Here is a 16,815-nt window from a genome sequence, read left to right as displayed (position 1 = left end):
TTTTGACCAATATTGAGTATAATGTCTTTATTTTAAAAGACAGAGAGCTTGGAGAAGAGCAACCAGAATTTCAAAAGAGGTTTTGCGGGGCCTGAAATAGCAGCTGCAGTGTCCCCCACAAAAGCTGCATTCTCCGTGGCAGTCATTTTACCTTGGCGGCCTCCCCCATTCTTGCAATAAGTAGGGGCAACCTTGCTGTGACCCATATCAATCTGCCAGGGGCTGTTACGGCTTCAGGCAACAGAATTAGCTGTATTTATTTAAAACCCGATGAGCTAGGTAACGTGAACGGTTACCGAACCCAAATCTCCTATGGAGCACAACTACTGGACCACCGGGCAAGACATCTGATGTATGAAAATTTTCAAAGCAATTTCTTAAAGATATAAACCCAGCAGTATTATAGTGACAAGCCTAAAATACCAGGCGCTCGGGTGGCTGACTGCTGCAGTCCTAACCTGACCCAGCCTGCTTAGCTTTCGGCTGGTTATTGACAGGCCGATGAGATGACTGCTTTAAAGCAATCAGTCATGTTGCCCTTTCCCTCGCAGCGTGCGGAGACCCCACATCAGTTATGCATCCCAGCGTGCAATTCCCCACCTGTGCTGTTTGAACACTGTATCCTTAGCTGTGCAAACATTACACATCGTTTAGGTGACAAGTTGCAAAGTTAAGTAGACTTGTTGTTACAGCAGAAAGTAGTTAAGCGTCAGTCACCCTGAAAAGAAAAGATCCGTGCTAGTTCAGGAATGTGCAAGTCCCTTGTAGTGTGTTTAAAGGTTTCTTTGCCTCGCCGTAAAGCAGCTGACTGGGGTTACTTGTGCTGCTGGAAACGTTTACAGCACGTGCTTTTTCTAAAGTTAAGGGAAGGGTGCCGCAGCGTTCTACTTCTGCTGCTCTTGCGCCTTGTGACTCTTGCGGCGTGTATGGCGCGGTATGGTCGCTGGTGATGTGCGCGCCTGCAGCCGCTTCCCGGCCTCCGAGCCACCCAGCAGGGTGTTCTGAGCTACTGGAGGGAGGATCTTCCTCTTCTCAGCTCCTGAGCAGTCACTGAAGTGTAAATTTGATCTCCACAGGGGAAGGACAGGGCTGATGCTGAAATGAGCTTTCCAGCAGATTTTCCCCGAGAAGGTTTGCTAGAACAGAGATCAAACAGGGAAAACAAAAACCCAGAAAGTTAATACCTTTGTGTTTAAAAAACAAACAAACAAAAAAACACCTGACCATGATGTCAGGTGTCCTTCCTTTTGTCCTACCATTGTCCCTTTGGGCTCTTGGCAGACAAGGCACGGCATCTGGAGAGAACAGACTTGATGCGAGGAGCTTTTCAGTTCTTGATTTGGCTCTGACTCAAACCTCTCTCTGACCTTAGCTAAAATAGCTAATAGCTAAAATACCCCAGGTTCGGCCACACCTTTTTGTGCCTGCTTGCTCTTCCATGTTGTGGCATCTGACTGGAGGGCTGCACTGGGGCTTCGCTTTTCCCTTCAGGCTGTTGTGGTCTTTGCTGTGTTAGGGTCTTCTCTTAGTTTTGAACAAAACCTCCCCGCTAAGGAGAAGGTGCAGCTTGGCTCTTGCCTGCAAAATCTCTTGCTTTCTTCTGCTTTGTTCCAAGCTGGCTGTGTAGCTGTCCTCATGTTGTGTTTGTTGGTCTGGGCACTTGGTACCTGGCAAAATTGTTCTTGGTTATGTTATTTAGTTCCTCTCTATGCCAGGCAGAAATGATGCTGTCACCAGCAGTTAGTTGTGATGTTTGTAAAACCCTAGGTGTTCATTTACATGCACTAACATGCCCTTTCTACCTTTCCCAGATGTTTTAGTGTTGCTGGGAACATTGATCGTTTGTGCTGCTCGATATCGGGTGAAGAGGTTGGGTCTTGAAATGATTTGATAATTCTGCAATGGGGACTGCACAGGCTGGTTGCCTGTGGTAGAAAGGGGTGGGCTTGAAAAAAGATGTAGTTCAGTTGTCGTCTTGCAATACAAAGGTAATATTTGGAAAGTTCTGTGTGCTATTTCTAACCTGGTCTGAACGTTAAACTTCCCCAAGCTGTCAAGCTTTAAATTATTGTTGTGTGTGGCAGTTGAGGTTTTCTGGGTGGTTAAATATGTGTCAGTAGAAATGAGTGGAAATGCCAGTGTGTCTGTATTTCTCATCCTGAGGGTGGAAAGAGAAGGGAGGTTCTGTTACTCCTGATGGCTGGGTGCTGCTAGAAAGATTGAAATAGCTTTGTTTTTTTTTGGCAGGTGAGGTGATGGTGACAGGTAGAAGCCAGCCTGTGAGCAATTGGCTACCAAAGGTTTTGCTTGGGATGAAGGGGCAAGGGCTATGAGCCAGCTATGAAAAATGTGAGGTACAGTGGCGTGAAAGAAGTCTTAAAGACCATAGTGACAAGTTTAGGGGAAAGTGTCATGTGCAAGTCACGTGGATCCTCCTGAGGCCCTCTAAGAAGGGACCTCAGCCAGAGAAATGTTTTGTTTTGGGCTCCATACTTCAAAAAATTTTGGAACATTTCAAGGGGGTCGAGAAGAAAAACACTGTGACCAGGGGTCTGCAAAACACAAACTGTGAGCACAGGTTGGAAGGCAAAGAGAAGAGAAGGGGATGTATGATAAGTCTTCTGTTACAAAAAAGAGAAAGGTTCTGGCCTGTGTCCACTGTGCGTAGGAGGAGAGGTCATGAATTTAAATAACAGCAAGGGAAACTCCTATTAGACATTAGGAGAAACTTTCTAATGATAAGATGAATGGAACACCAGAATAGAGTGCCTGGGGAGTGTGTGCATCCCTGTTATTGGAGTCTTTAAAAACAGCCTAGATAAAGTCAGAAATGATTTAAGGGGAGATGCTGCTGCCTTGGGGCAGGTGCATGGACTAGATGTCTCTCTTAAAGCTCAAGCTCCTGGAGGCATGTGATTAGATGGGAATTTCACCTCCTATTAAAGAAAGAGAAATGATCCCTCACTCTCATGGTTGTAAGGAAATACCTAAAAATATGAGCCAGGTTTGATGTCAGAGCGTGGAACCCAAAAGACAACTCCAGATTTATCATTGAGAAAAACCAGCCTTTGACATTAGGTTTCAGTGCCTGAATTTGGAGGGTTGGCAGTGAGGTTATCCTAAAGGCAGGGAGGAGGAAAAAACCCTGGGTATTCAAGGATCCAAGAGCAGAAGTTATCTTCACATCATCTTCTCCCTGAGTTTCATAATCTTTCCATGTTCTTGCCTGCTCCCATGTGTTTTGATTTTGGTGTACGTTTCCCTTTACGCTTTTCCCAGGATATGACATTTGTTTAAACGTGTTTAATCACTGGGTGTGTGCAAATATGTATTTTCAGCTAGGTAATGATGGAAAATGTAATTTGGGGGTCAGCTGCTTCCCCAAAGGCCTTTTAACAGGGCTGTTTTGTACAGTAACTTACCTCGGGCAGAAGCATGGTGAGACTCATCGCTATGTGCGCCTGTAGGCATCCTTGGGACAGCCGGCATAGACTTGATTCAGCAGAAGTCCTGCTGTCCCCCGTTGCAGAGGTGTTGTCTTTATGGTACTTGTTGTAGTGAAATAGAAATTTAGAATCAGGGAAAAGACCTGTGAGGTCATCTTGGTTACTGCCCCCGAGGGCTAGTGCAAGGCTGCTCAACTTGAAAACAGCTTTAGTTAAAATAATAATTAAGGCAGAGAATGGAAACTGGGGAGGCAGATCTGTTAGGCTAGTGCTGTCCTTACTATGTCCCTTTTCGATTTTAATTGCCTTGGAAAAAAGGAAAATCACAAGCCTTTAAGAGCTCTGATTCTTCCTGCTCTTCACCCCCCCCCCCCCGCCTGCCCCCTCCCGGAACTTGGAGGCATCAACTCTCATCTGTCAAAGTGTAAATCAGCAATTAAAACACAAACAGTGAAATGCCAAAGATGACCCGAAGCACAAAGCAACTGACAAACAAGTCCGGACAAATCGGCGGATAATTTATAAGCATTGCCCTAAAATCTAATTATTTGGCAATTCGAATTTGCAGCCGGCCAGGGCTGTGCAATAAATTTAACCCGCCATAAATTATTTAGGAGCAGCCCGTGGTGTAAATCAAAAACACAAGTGTTTGTTTAAGAAATAAGCTCCTTGTGCATAAAATGACTTTTTTCTTTAAAGAGGGAAAAAAAATCCCTGAACAAAATGAGCTGATGCTGAGCCTGTGTTCCCTCCAGTGCGAGTCCCTTGCGTCTCCCTCCCTTACCTCTTTTGAAGGTGTAAAGCAGTCTTTGGGTAGGAAGTTCTGTCCTTTTTGTTATCGGGGGAAAAAATCCCTTTCTCTTAAAACATCTGCTTGTTTTTATTGCGTTTTGAACAGTCAGCTCTGATTTTTATGGGCATCTTTTATACTGGTGTTTATTAAACTTCTTCAGATGGGGGTGGGAGTAGGGGATAAATTGTTCTCTACTAGTTTTTCAACTGAATGGCCATAAGATCTTCCTCAAATATATAAATCCCTGTCCTGAAGTAAGCTCTGTCCACTTTTTACATGGGCTTCTGGATTAAAAGGTTTTGAGGGCAGGAAGTTTTTGCTCTGCGTTGTATTGTTTTAGTCTAGTAATGTTATTGCTCCACAAATGCAAGATGATAAGCAAAGAGATCCCTCTGGGGGAAGCAGTGCAACTTTTGCTGCTTGCTTTTCTAAACTCTGGAGATCTTGCTGTTCCAGGAAGGCTTTTAGTGAGTATAGTCATGTGCTTGTTGATTTATTATCAAGAAAATCAAGGCAGCTAAATTCTTGCATCCCTTTTCTGGTGTTAAAGAGAGGAGGTTTTCATTTAGGGTGGTTGGGTAGGAAAAGGCTGGGTTTGTAGCAGTGATTTCACATGCTGTTATGAATTTTTCAAATCCCTTTGAAAAGGAAATTCATAGGCATTGTGCAGTTACGCTGCAGCCTACTTGCTGCTCCTCGGACCGCTGTCATGGGACAGCCAGGTTACACCGAAGACTTGCACCTGGTGTCTCTTTTTTTGGAAGGTTTTTTTTTAAAAAAAAAAAAAAGGGGGAGGGGGGGAATTCTGAGCGAGCTGTCACAAAGATTTGTTTGAAGTACCACAAAATCATAAATACAAGATTGTTGTAAAGACAGTGGACCTGGTAGTGGATATTAAAAGCCTACGGCTCTGTACGTTCCTATTGTGAACGCATTTGGGGGAGCAGCTGAGAGGAGGGACAGGGTGGCAATGTCTTTTTCTTTAAGCGGGTTAATATTGATTTTAGGAGCTCTGTGTTCCAACAATATAAATGCAAATGCCTGTAATTGGGAGCTGCGTGCAGAATTTCTCAACACAAAACATGTTCAACTTTTCATGATAATGAAAGGAAAATAAAAAGCTGCTTATTTATTGCTGGTGGTTTGGATCCTGGATTTCCTTTCGAGTTACTTTGCAGTGCTAAATAAAGTACCTAATTGCAGTGCTTGCAAAATTCAAATGGGTACGTTTGTTCTTCTGGTACCTCGTGGCTGTTTGCAGCCTCTGGACACCCTCAGCGTTATTTCAGCACATCCATAACTCCTGGTTGTGCTGTGAGGAAACGCTGGGGGTCGAGGCGGGGGGCAGATGACTTAGAAGACCCATACGCTGCTGGTGCAAGACGTTGCGGTAGTTGGCACACGTGTAGTCAGTGTTGGAAATGGAAATGTGTGAGGATCTCAGGGTAGCTCTTATGAATGATCAGACTCTGATAAAAGAAACCAAATGTCAGCGAACCTCTCCTTTTAATTCTGTTGCGCTGCTTCCCTCCACCTTTCCCCACCTGGAAAAAAGCAAAGAAGGTCCTTGCCTGTGTGGATGGAGCTGAGCATTTTAAGCTCACCAGGCTATTGTGAAATGTGAGAGCGTGCCCGGCTGCCTTTCTGAATCACGGTCTGTTGGGGGGGGGGGGGGTGTGTGTGTGTGTCTAAGCGCTCACCATTTCATAATAATTACTAATGAAATTCTAGATCTGTAATAACATTTTGGATATCTAAAACAAACCATATGCTTGTAAAAATAAAAAAAAAAAAGTGGAAACAGATCAACTTTAAGCCATAAATTCTTGGTAGTAGAGGCCTCTTTTTTTTTTTCCTCTTTCTGTTTATGTTTGATAGATATTTTTGTTTCTGCAGGAATGTCAACTCTTAATTTCATGATGTATCATGGGCTTAAGAAAATTGAATTTAATAAAGGCAAAAGATGAATGGCACCTTTAAAGGTCCCAACACTTGTCTTTATTAGCAGGACAAACTGCAGGGTCTCCAAACACTGCTTCTCTCCAAATGAAAGTTTAAATGAAAAGTACAGCAGTGTCACAGGTTAAATTTCATTGCAGGACTGGCTAACGTCGTTAGTGAGGAGTGGGGCTGATTTCATGGGGCTGGTATCTGTTGCCTTAGATACCAGTGGAGCAAACATTGCCAGCGACTGGAAAAATCTTCGCTATAGGAAGCGTGCAGATAAACAGCCTTTTGGGAAAGGTCCTTTACCACTTGCCTGAAAAACTGACCAAATAAGCCCAAAAAGAGCTGCTGTTCTTTCTCCCAAGACATTCAAGTTGCTGCTCAGGTTCCACCCTCGCTCCCTGGTTGCATATTTCCCACAGACCTGCAGTAATTCTTGATATAGTTAAATTTTCCACATTTCTTAGTACAGGTTTTTTTTTTTATTTCCTCCGTCTGTTTTAATCCGACCCTCCTGGAAGTGCTTTTTGCCTTTGGTTCTGGAAGGCAAATGACGCCTTTGTGTATCAGATCAGCCGGCCCGGCTGTCTTTCAGTCTCTCTTTGCATGCAGCCACTTGATGGCCCCTGAGGATATTTCTGTTCCCTTAGGACTGATGTCTGCATTGCCACGCAGGCTTGCTGTGAAATCGAATCTGTGCGTGCCTCTCTCTGGGAGGCAGGACGTTCGTCTCGCTCTGCTGTGGACTTGCCCACTTCAAAGATGCCCCTGGCGCGGGGTGCAGACCCAAAGGATAAAGGGTTTCCCCAGCCCCTTTTACAGACCGCTTGAGGGAGGAGCGCAGTATTTGGCGGAGAGGGTTGTAACACATGTTAGCCAGCCTGGGGTTAAGCCTGGCTCTGTTAGGACATCCTGTCCGTTTGCTTCAAACTTTACAGTCTGCTTTCCTTCTGAACAGAAATTTGCTGCCCTTAGTGTCCATCTGTTGTGGTTATTTCAACGGGAGAAATTCACTCAACTGTCCAGCGTTCCTTATTCAATCACCAGTTTCTGTTGTTTCCACTGGTAATTCTGGGTGGCTGAAGTTGGTGAGTTTGACTTCCCACAGCAGACGATCTGGGTGATGCTCGGGCATTTTGCAGAGCTGGAACAGCATGTTTCTCTGCCTTTTTACATCCTCCTCCCCTTCCAGGCACAGCCTGTGGTGTGTGCCTTCGAGGGGCAGGGAAGCTTGGTCGCTAGGGCTGGCCTTTTGCATGGCTGTGCAGCTGGGAGAGAGGATGCACCCAAATCGCCTCGATGCAGCGCATACGAGTGTGGCAGAGCTGGCAGCGGGGAAACCGTGAGGCCCTGTGTTGTCTGCTGTTTGACTACTCGACGTCTACGCCTGGGCACTTCATCACTGTGAACGTTTTCTAACTTTTCCTCTCAGCTGGGGTATGCTTCCCGTGTGGCCGCGTTGACCGTGCCCTGCTGGCACAGCCCGCGGCTGAGCTGCTCCCGGGAGCTGTTGTGCTTACGGTGGGTGCTGTGTTCCTGTGCTCTCCCTGAGGTGGAAATGGGTGTTTCCGATGGCTGTCTAAATTATTTGTTGTTTCTGTTTATCTACCCATCCTTTTGCCCTCCCTCTGGCTGCCGTGGTGATGATGTCATCAGCTCATATATATGACCTCACGATAATTTCCACTTGTGGGTCATGGGGGTTGCAGCCAGGGTCCAAAAATTGTTAGTCCTCTGCAGCAACTGCATTTTCCACATGCTAATTTTACTCGCAGGAGTTGGACTTATTTATTTATTTATTTATTATTATTTCTTATTTGTCTCTTCCAGATGTTTTCAGGCATTTTTTTGTTGTTAAACTAATTCCATTCATGTTTTAAAAATTTATGAAAGCGCTAATAAAAATGTCAAAGTGGTAAAAATGTTAGCTTTTCCTCTGCTTTGATTAAATTTTGCAAACTGTTTTTGAATATTAAAAAGCAATATTTTTTTTATTCTCTCTCCCTCTCTCTCTTTCTCTCTAGAAGTGATTTGAGAGGCTTGTTGCATGGATATCACTCAGCAGGCTCATTTGCACTCCAGAACCTTGGTGCCATGCATCTCTATTAAATAACATAGACAAATTATTCTTTAAAGACACCAAACAAATTGTCACTTCTCTTGCATTAAACTGGAAGGAGGAGAGGGAGTGGGGAAGGAGGGGGGTGAACACAAAGGATTTTATCGCTTTTATTCAGTGGTTGGCTTTTGTAATTTCATGTATATTTTTTAATAATTGAGAAATCCATCGTAACTGGATTTGTTTAAACTTTTTATTAACAGGTCCATGTAAATTTTTGATTGCTGATTATTCAAATAATTGAACATTCTTCTGATGAAGAACATTTTTATTTCCCTATCAGCATAAATTGGCTATAGAGAGGAAAATAAAGCAGGGCCTGCTACTGTGCCGTATCCCATAGGGGTGGTTTTTTGCAGGGGGACTTACAGTTGCTCTCCTCACCCTGTTAGAGGAGAGCGCTGCTCCTTGCAGCTTTTGTTTCAGCTTTGCCTGGGAAGGAGGTGCTTCATGCAATAGCATGCAAATTTTTAAGGAGCTCCTGTTGCCTGTCTGGTGTCCTCCAAAAGGACTGAGCGGTAGAGAGGGTGGAACCGATCATCAGGAGGTCATCGCGTCTGGGATGTCATTGCTAACCAGAAGTGAACCCATTGCAAGCGTGTCTCCATGTTCTCTGGGTAGTGTGTGCGGGTGGTGCCACGTTGTCTTCCTCTTGAAAGGTTCAGTTTGAGGCAGCAGTGCGTGCAGTTGCTGCGCTGAGCACAGAGACCCACCAGTACGTCCTGGCTGAGGCCAGCACGTAAGGAGTGTCAACACCATATTCCGTCACGCTAACGGCACTAGACGTATTCTGTGCTCCTGTGTGACTTTCCCATTCATAGTGCGAGGTTTCATGTTGGGCTCATTTCTGTTTGGGACCATCAGCCCCTTCTTCTTGCTGCCACCTTAGTGGTGTGGATCTTTCCCAGCTTCATTTCTTTTGTTTGGTTTAAATGAACAGCTACTTTTCTTTTTACCCTATTCAGGAAATCATCGAATTCCCTATCCTGAAGCTGAATGGCAGAACGATGGAGATTGAATCCACCTTTCACATGTATGTTCAGCCTGTGGTGCATCCCCAGCTTACGCCCTTCTGTACAGAGGTAAAGTGCAAAGGTTCCCCGGTGCGCCAAGAGTCTCTCTGGGAAGCAGGTTTCTGTTGCACCGGGGGTTGGGATCACCTCCTCATGATGCAGCTGCAAGGCATGGTGTTGTGCCAGTCTCATGTTAAGGACGAGGAGAATCGTCTTCTATTATTGTAGCAGAATGTAAAGGTTTCGCTTTGGATTCATAACCAACTCTAGTTATAGTTATGATCTCCTAACTAATATCAATTGTTTCTGTAACTAATGAACGTATTCCTGGGTGACCACAGAATTAAAATACTAGTGCCGTATTAGCGAATAGGCAAAATACTGAAGCCCGTCTGTAAGCTCTTAATGATTGTGCTGTGCTGCTCTTTGGTGGGGAAGGTCAAAGAGAGCCTGGTCCAAGGTAAGGAAGTGCTGTATACTGCTCCATGGTTCAGAGGCTCTAAATGACTCTCCTATGTGCTTGCTTGTTGTGGTTTGATGAGCTCCTCAGAGTGGTAAGACAACCTACATCTCTATTTTTAAGACTCTTTTTTTGATGTTGTGCCTGTGGGGTGCTTGAAGTGATTTCTGGAGAAGCGAGGTCTTGTTACTTGGTTACACTCATTGCTGAGGAGAGTTGCTTTTCTGAGATGCATCCAGCTTTCCCCACATATAGATGAGAGGGTAAAGAAGGCATGCAAGGAACTGGGTAAATGTGATTCCTTGTGGATCAAAGGAATCAGGGGAGGGTTTTTTTTTTTTTTTTTTCCCCATTCAGCACGTTACTGCAAGTGTGCACTTCTTCCCTGCTGCAGCCAGGGAAGTTTTCTAGGTTTCTTTTGCTCTGGACTTTTTTTCTGCTACTCCGCCGTTTCACTGTTGGCCAGCCCGGGCGCTAAAATACTGACTAGGGGAATCGGAGTGCCCAAGTTCTTTGTCCTGACCCAGACAGGACTGGAACTGCTGACACCATGATGCTTTTTCCATGACCTCAGTGGCTGCGGAATCAGGCCATCAGCATACGTTTCCTGTGTGGACTAACTTGGTTAAATGACATCTCTGTGCTAGGTGGAGCCCCCTCCAAGACCAGCTAGACCCTTCCACATTTCTGCATTTTAAAAATGAATATTTTTCTTTTTTTAATTCTCCTGTAACTGAAAAACAGGTGAAGGTATTTTATTTAAACTTTGCGGGGAAAAAAAAACCAACCAACCCCTAAGCACAGACAGTGTTATTCCCAAGAAGAGAGGCTTTCAGAAAGTTATAAATGTGTGAAAACGGGGCTATCATGGAAACTCTTTTGCAACCTTGTTGCTAGAAGGCTGGACAATTACTTTGGCTGTCCTAACCCACTTGGGACTTGCTGGGCATGTGCTTGTGCAAATGTACGCTGTGATAAATTTTAAAGCTGGTACCTGATCTTTGTTAAGAGACATGTTGTCTTGTGGAGTAAGGCCCAAAATGTAAGTTTTGTGTCATCTACGTTCCAGAGAAGTCATCTCATTGACTAACTCCTACTGAAGTTTTGTTTTGGAGAAATTCATCGGCTTTGTCCTTCCCCCCAGTGCTGAAGGTTGCAGTTCTGTTACTGCATGAGAGTCTGCAAGCAAACTTGACTTGTTTGGCATGATTTTCCAAGCTGAAAGCAGTCTAAAGCGTGCTATGGTGTGAAGAGACACTAGGGCCTTGACACTGGGATTAGTGGCTGGGAGGTCCTTTGGACACTGAGCTTGTGGTTGAGACATTTAGCCCATCTTATGCTCCTGCAGTGCAGTGCTATTTTCTCTATCTTTTCTCACTCTTTGGAGCCAAGATGCCTGGAGCAGCTATTTATATCTCTGAAGGTTCGTGTCTCCCGTGTGTGGAGCACTAGAGCAAGAGAAGCTGTGTGCTGAGCAGCAGTGTACTGCCTGGTGGGTGGTGCATTTGCAGGAGTCCCAAGGATGGACATGGGCTTCCCTGCTGCAGCATCACGCTGCAGTCTCTCCTCTGCAGCTGACCTCCTTCCTGCCTGGTATCGCGTGTCCAGAGTCAAATAAAAATGGACAGTTCTGAAGCCAACAGGTGAAACGGTCGCAAAAACCCCTCCAGTGTGCATCTGTGACACAAAATAGTCAAACACACCAGATTTGGGAAAGTCTCTACTGTTAACAGCAGGTGTTAGGGAACTGCTTTTAACTGTAGCCTGGAGACCACTGGCTCTTGGGCAAAACCCGGAGTAGCCCGTACTGCTCAGTGCACGGCGTGGCCTCCATGCCGCCTGTGTTGGCAGGCCTCCTGCCCTTCACAGTCACCTGGCCTAGCCAGGTTTGTGGGGGCTGATGCAAGGCCCGAGGAACAAGGTAATGTTGGAGGGGCCTGTTACAGGGCCTCTTACCTTGGACTGACTTGGAAACGCTGCCCTAAGAAGCAGAGGTGAGCTGATCATACTGAGGATTTTACTAAACAGTCACAAAAATACCCTTCCTCGTTTACAGCTGCTTTTTGCAAAGGCTGTAGTAGTTGCATAAAGACCTGTGGGATTTGTGACTCTTGCTGGGCAGCCCCAGCGGGTCAGGCCTGTAGCGATAGTGTGAGCGCCTGTCCTGAAGACTGTGTGAGTGATACCACCAGTTGGCATGCCAGTTGTCCCTGTAACACCTGATGTTGCTACTACAGTAACGCTTCTGCTCACTGCAGACCTGTGGCTTGCTCTTTCTTACTCTATTATGCTTTTCCTCCTTAGATCCCAGCTCTTGCCCCTGCTCTTCACTCTCAGCGAGAGAGCCTGGGCACCTCCTGCACAGGGCTGGGGGAGCGGGGAGCATCTCCCTCCCTTCTCACACACTCGGTCCTGCTGGGGAGGAGAAGATGCCTGCCCATGGCTCATGGGACTGTCTAAGATGATCTTGCCCGGTGTGCTGACTGCTCCTCCCTCTCAACGAGCTGCCTCTGTCGTGTGTGCAGCTGGATTTGGGGATGCAGAGCGAGGAGGAAAGGCAGAAGGGCTGTAGTCAGACGCAGAAGCTACAGCTGGGGTGTGCTGTGTAGGCAGCCTGCAGCGCCTGTGGAGCCACTGCCTGCACAGCTCCCAACCGCAACTTTCAGCTGTTTTATGTTTTCTGAAAAATACCCATTTTGCTAAATGCCAGTAAAGGGCTTTGTCTAGGCACCTCTACTTACAAAGGGTGAGATTTATTGGCCTCTTTGTCTACAAAGAAAGACCAGGGCTGATTATCAGATTGTACACCAGAGACAAGTGCTTATGTAATCAGCAAACTGTCTTGGAGTAGAAATACGATGATTTCCGAGATAAACTCTGTAGGAAAAGCAGTAGTGTTGACATTACACTGGAGCCTATCTACTGTGCTGCTTTTTTCCCCTCTTCCCTCTGCTCACTGCCTTTACCAGGAAGCAACAAGACTGCCTCGTAAAGAGTCTGTGTGAGAGGATTGCTGGGGTCCCTCAGCTCCGGATCTGGAGCATCTCTCGAATTTGTTTTCCTTCCTGAGGAAGACAGCATAGCATGGGAAGAGTGTCTACAAGGAGGTAGTATTCATGGGCACCCTCATGGCATCCTTTTGCTTTAGTCTTGTTCTGTGTCTGTGTTTACACCTGGCCATGAAAGGCTTCCTCTGACCTCCCACGCCAATGGCCAAGCACATCTTCCTGTTCTGGTGCTGGTTTGTTCTGTATCCAGATCCAGTCCCCTTTCTCTTCACCTTCCTCTGTAAAACAACAGCTCTTGGAGCTTGGTTATGATGAGTGGTGTGATGAACATTTAAGCTGAGAAGGTAGAAAGCACATGCAGGTAGCTTAAAGCTGTTGTTAGATATGCAAAACTCATCCTGCCCCTTTGAAAGATGCCAATTCTTTGTCTGGTTGGTGCCTGTGCCAAATGCTTAAGTAAAAGGTTCCCTCTACATGCGAGATGCTCATACAGGCTTTTTCATGGTACTTTGCCCTCTTTTTATGATTAGTTTTTATTTATTTTCTTTTCCTGAAGGAACAGATGATAAAAGTACAAAAAGATAAATGCCTTATAACTTGTTTATGTTCCCAAGTACCATGTGCTTCTTGGGATTGCCAGTCAAACTTTACAATAGCGTAGTTTTATGCTTTTGTACTTTTATCAAAGCTGCAAGACCAGATAAGGCTGCAGACACCTGATGTACTAGGTTGGGTGTAACTGTGAACAGAAGGGAGCAGGGAGGATGAGAGAGCAGAGATCCAGACCCTTTTGAGCAGTCTCCATGGTTTGTATTGAAGCATAGCCATGGAACAGGTGTATATCCCTTTTGTATTCATACGTGTGATTTCTGCCACAAGGGTCTTGGCGGGTGTCTGCATGGCGAGGTGTGCTTGTGCGAGTGAGCTGGTACTTCACTTAGCCCTGCTGGGTGAGGAGGGGTTGTTTCCCTCCTCTCAGGGAGGGAAGGAGTCTTGGGCAAGATCACATGGTGACTCCTTGGTGGGACTCTGACCCTCTACTGCTGCTTTCCCACCCCTCCCTCCTCCTGATGGGAAATGTTTGGATTAGGCCATTCTAGCCCCCTCTACCTGTACCCCTCGGGGAGTGCAGTACTGAGCAGATGCAGTCCTGAGGACATCCAGAGCAGTGGAAGGCTTTTACATTGGCCCTGGCTGTGATCCTGAGAAGTTGCCTGTTGTCCTTCCCCAAATGTTCATCTTTTATTTCCAGAGGTTTGATTTGAGCTGCCCTCAGAGAGCCAGAGCCAGTGTTTTGCTGTAGGTGAGCTGCCCATCTTTGCGGGTAGATGCATGGAGAAGGTGACACCAAGAAAAGGAAGAAACAAGCCAATGAGTTTTTAAAACTGCTCTAAAGAGCCATGCATTAATCTCTTAAATGTCTCTGCCTCTTGGAGTATGAGAAGTCTGTAGGCAGCAGCTGTTACCCAGTTAAAATACAGATTAATATAAAAACAGCTTCTAGAATATAAAAGAATGTCTGTATCCCCCCCCCCCCGCTTCCTTAAAATTCTACCTAATAATGACTTGATGAACTTCAGAAACCCACCTAGAGGAACTCTGCATTCTTAAAAATTAAAATACTTTCCCTAAAAGGTATATTTTACTATTCCATGGATGTCACTATGAGAAAATAATCTTTCCACTTACAGCTTATTCAGTGAGTCAGATATTTGGTATTCATTAAGTGTAATTACAATTTAATTGAAGTTTAATCTTTTTTCTCTTTCTTGCAAGTTCAGTGCTGTAAGTCGAGCAGCCAAAGAAACAGAGAGGTAGAAACAGTTGAGCTAGTTTCAGTTGCCATGAATTTAATAATACAGAGCCCTGTGGTTTGGTACAGAGCTTATGTTTCACAACTAGGCAGAGCTGGTATGAGTTGCTCTTAGGCTGTGGGAAGGCTGTCGGTAATTCTCAACTGGCTGCTGGGGCTTCGGGGGGGCTTCGATGCCGTGCACAGGGGGTAGGGCATGCTCTTGCGCTGCGTTTGACCTTTGTTTTATGAAAATGTGTGAGATGTGTAGCTTCAGGAAAGCGCAATTATAAAGCAAAATACTGTAGTGTGCACTTGTTTTAATAACGATTTTTTTAATTACTCGGGTGCATTGATGGAAAGCTACTGACCTCCAATATTCAATATGTTAAAAGACAATTTTGTCAGTTGGAAAGCAGACAGAAAAATTATTTATTTTCCATGTGCCTCAAGCTATCCTGGGGAGACATAGGCAAAGACCCATGAGCCTGTAAGTTTTTATGCATGTGCCTACCTTTAAACAGCCAAGCAGTCCTGGTAAAGTCAGAGGAATTAGCTGTTGGCAGGGTCTGTCCCTAAGGAGCCCACTGAAAAAACAAGTGCGTTCGCAGTCTGGAAGAAAATATTTTTTGTCAAATTTTGTTCAGTTGTTTTAAATACAATGTTTGCCATTTAAAATGTAGAAGAATGTTGTGATGGGCCATCAGAAAGTACATACGCTCGCTGCCCATCGCAGTGAAGGATGAATGGATTCTCTCCGCTTCTCATTTACCAATAATAGTTTATTCTGTTTTTCTTAACATTGGCAATTTGCGCGCTGTGTCAGTACAGGAGGTGGAGGGCATCGCTGCACTCCTAAGTGGATCCTGCGCTATTGGGAGTTCGATGTTTTATGGCGTGGGTAGGAGTCCTCCTGCTTTGCTGTGTTTGGGATGAAGCTTTGCCCTTGCCTGTGATTGGGGCAGCTGCCAGGGGCGCTCTGCCGTGGCTGCCTCCTTGGTATTGTCCACACGGGTCACAGGAGTGTCTTTTAGCTGTGGGAAGATGGACAGGAGAGGAGATTTTCTAATGAACTTTTGAATGCTACTCTGATTCCTGCTTTCTGTTTGTCTCTTGTTTCAGCTGACTGGGATTATTCAAGGCATGGTGGATGGGCAGCCGAGCCTCCAGCAAGTGCTCGAGGTAAGAAGAATAACCTTTAGTTCCCGAACTCTGACCTCAGGTCCTGTCCTCCCCTCTCCATCTCTTTCCCTGCACCCTCCCCTTTCTGAGAATCGAACCGCGTAATTTGACTATGATTACAGCTTCATTAGAATAACATTTGCTGTCACGTTGGTGACATGCTGCTGAGAGTATTGAACCATTGATCTGTCATCTCCAGCTGTTCATGTCAAGGGTACTGACAAGATATCCAAACTCCTGCCAGCAGATAGGAGAAGAGGCTATTCTTGCTTGAGCCAGTTTTAAAGCACCAAGACGTTGCTTGAGACCACTGCTCTGGGAGCTCCTTTTTCCTTCCACTCCCTCAGCACCTTATTAAATTAATTTTCTCTACCTATTTAAATGCTCAATAATACATGTAGTATAGAAAGAAAATGCCTCTAAAATCTAATCTGGAGGATGTGTGAATGCAGATATGGCCCTAATAATGCCATCTGCTTAATGTTGAATTCCTACAGCATTTAGGGCTTAATTAGCTTGGAAGTATTTCTCCATCAATAGCTTTTGTTGGTAGTCAGATAGTGAAGGAAACCTCCTCAAGCAGAGCTCATTCAGGCTGCAGGTTGCTGTTCGATGCATTGTCTCTGTCAGGATTTCCATTGCTGTGTTACCTAATTGTTCCTAATCAGAATAATTGCAACAATTGCTTATGTGAGGAAATCAAATTAAAGGCTTTAAAACCCTCCATGGAGACAGCACTTCATGGGCGCTTACATCAGGGATTTTAGAAAGGTTACAGCTGCTCCCTGGAGCCTTGTGCAGGGATGGATGTAAGATCCCAGCAACCCAAGGGAGGCAAAAGTGCCTCACAGGGATGGGAGGCTGGGTGCTACTTTGAGGGGAGCTGTCCCCCGAGAGGGCTGTTTTACAGTTGGTTGCAGAAAGAAACCTGCCGGAAAGGCAGTGGCAGTTCCGTGAGACCAAAGATGGTATTCTGTGGAGGTGACATCTTACCTCCAAGGCAACCCCTCTGCGCCCCCGGTCCCTGATGTTCTCCGGAAGGCATATTACAGCGT

At 45.5% G+C, this 16,815-nt stretch overlaps 1 protein-coding gene across 2 annotated transcripts in view; it reads left to right on the top strand.

Moving 5' to 3' along the window:
* ERI3 (ERI1 exoribonuclease family member 3) overlaps window positions 1–16,815 on the top strand; it is a 158,078-nt gene that overhangs the window by 15,454 nt on the left and 125,809 nt on the right. For both annotated transcript variants that reach the window (XM_068952899.1, XM_068952898.1), the window contains exons 3-4: window positions 9,271–9,387; window positions 15,701–15,760. In XM_068952899.1, coding sequence (XP_068809000.1) covers window positions 9,271–9,387; window positions 15,701–15,760 — 177 coding nt within the window. The remainder of the gene's footprint in view (window positions 1–9,270; window positions 9,388–15,700; window positions 15,761–16,815) is intronic.

Source organism: Struthio camelus, chromosome 8 (genome assembly GCF_040807025.1).
Source record: "Struthio camelus isolate bStrCam1 chromosome 8, bStrCam1.hap1, whole genome shotgun sequence".
In the NCBI taxonomy this organism is placed as follows: domain Eukaryota; kingdom Metazoa; phylum Chordata; class Aves; order Struthioniformes; family Struthionidae; genus Struthio; species Struthio camelus.
The sequence above is the reverse complement of the archived record's forward strand: the minus strand, read 5'-3'. Positions and strand labels throughout refer to the sequence as shown.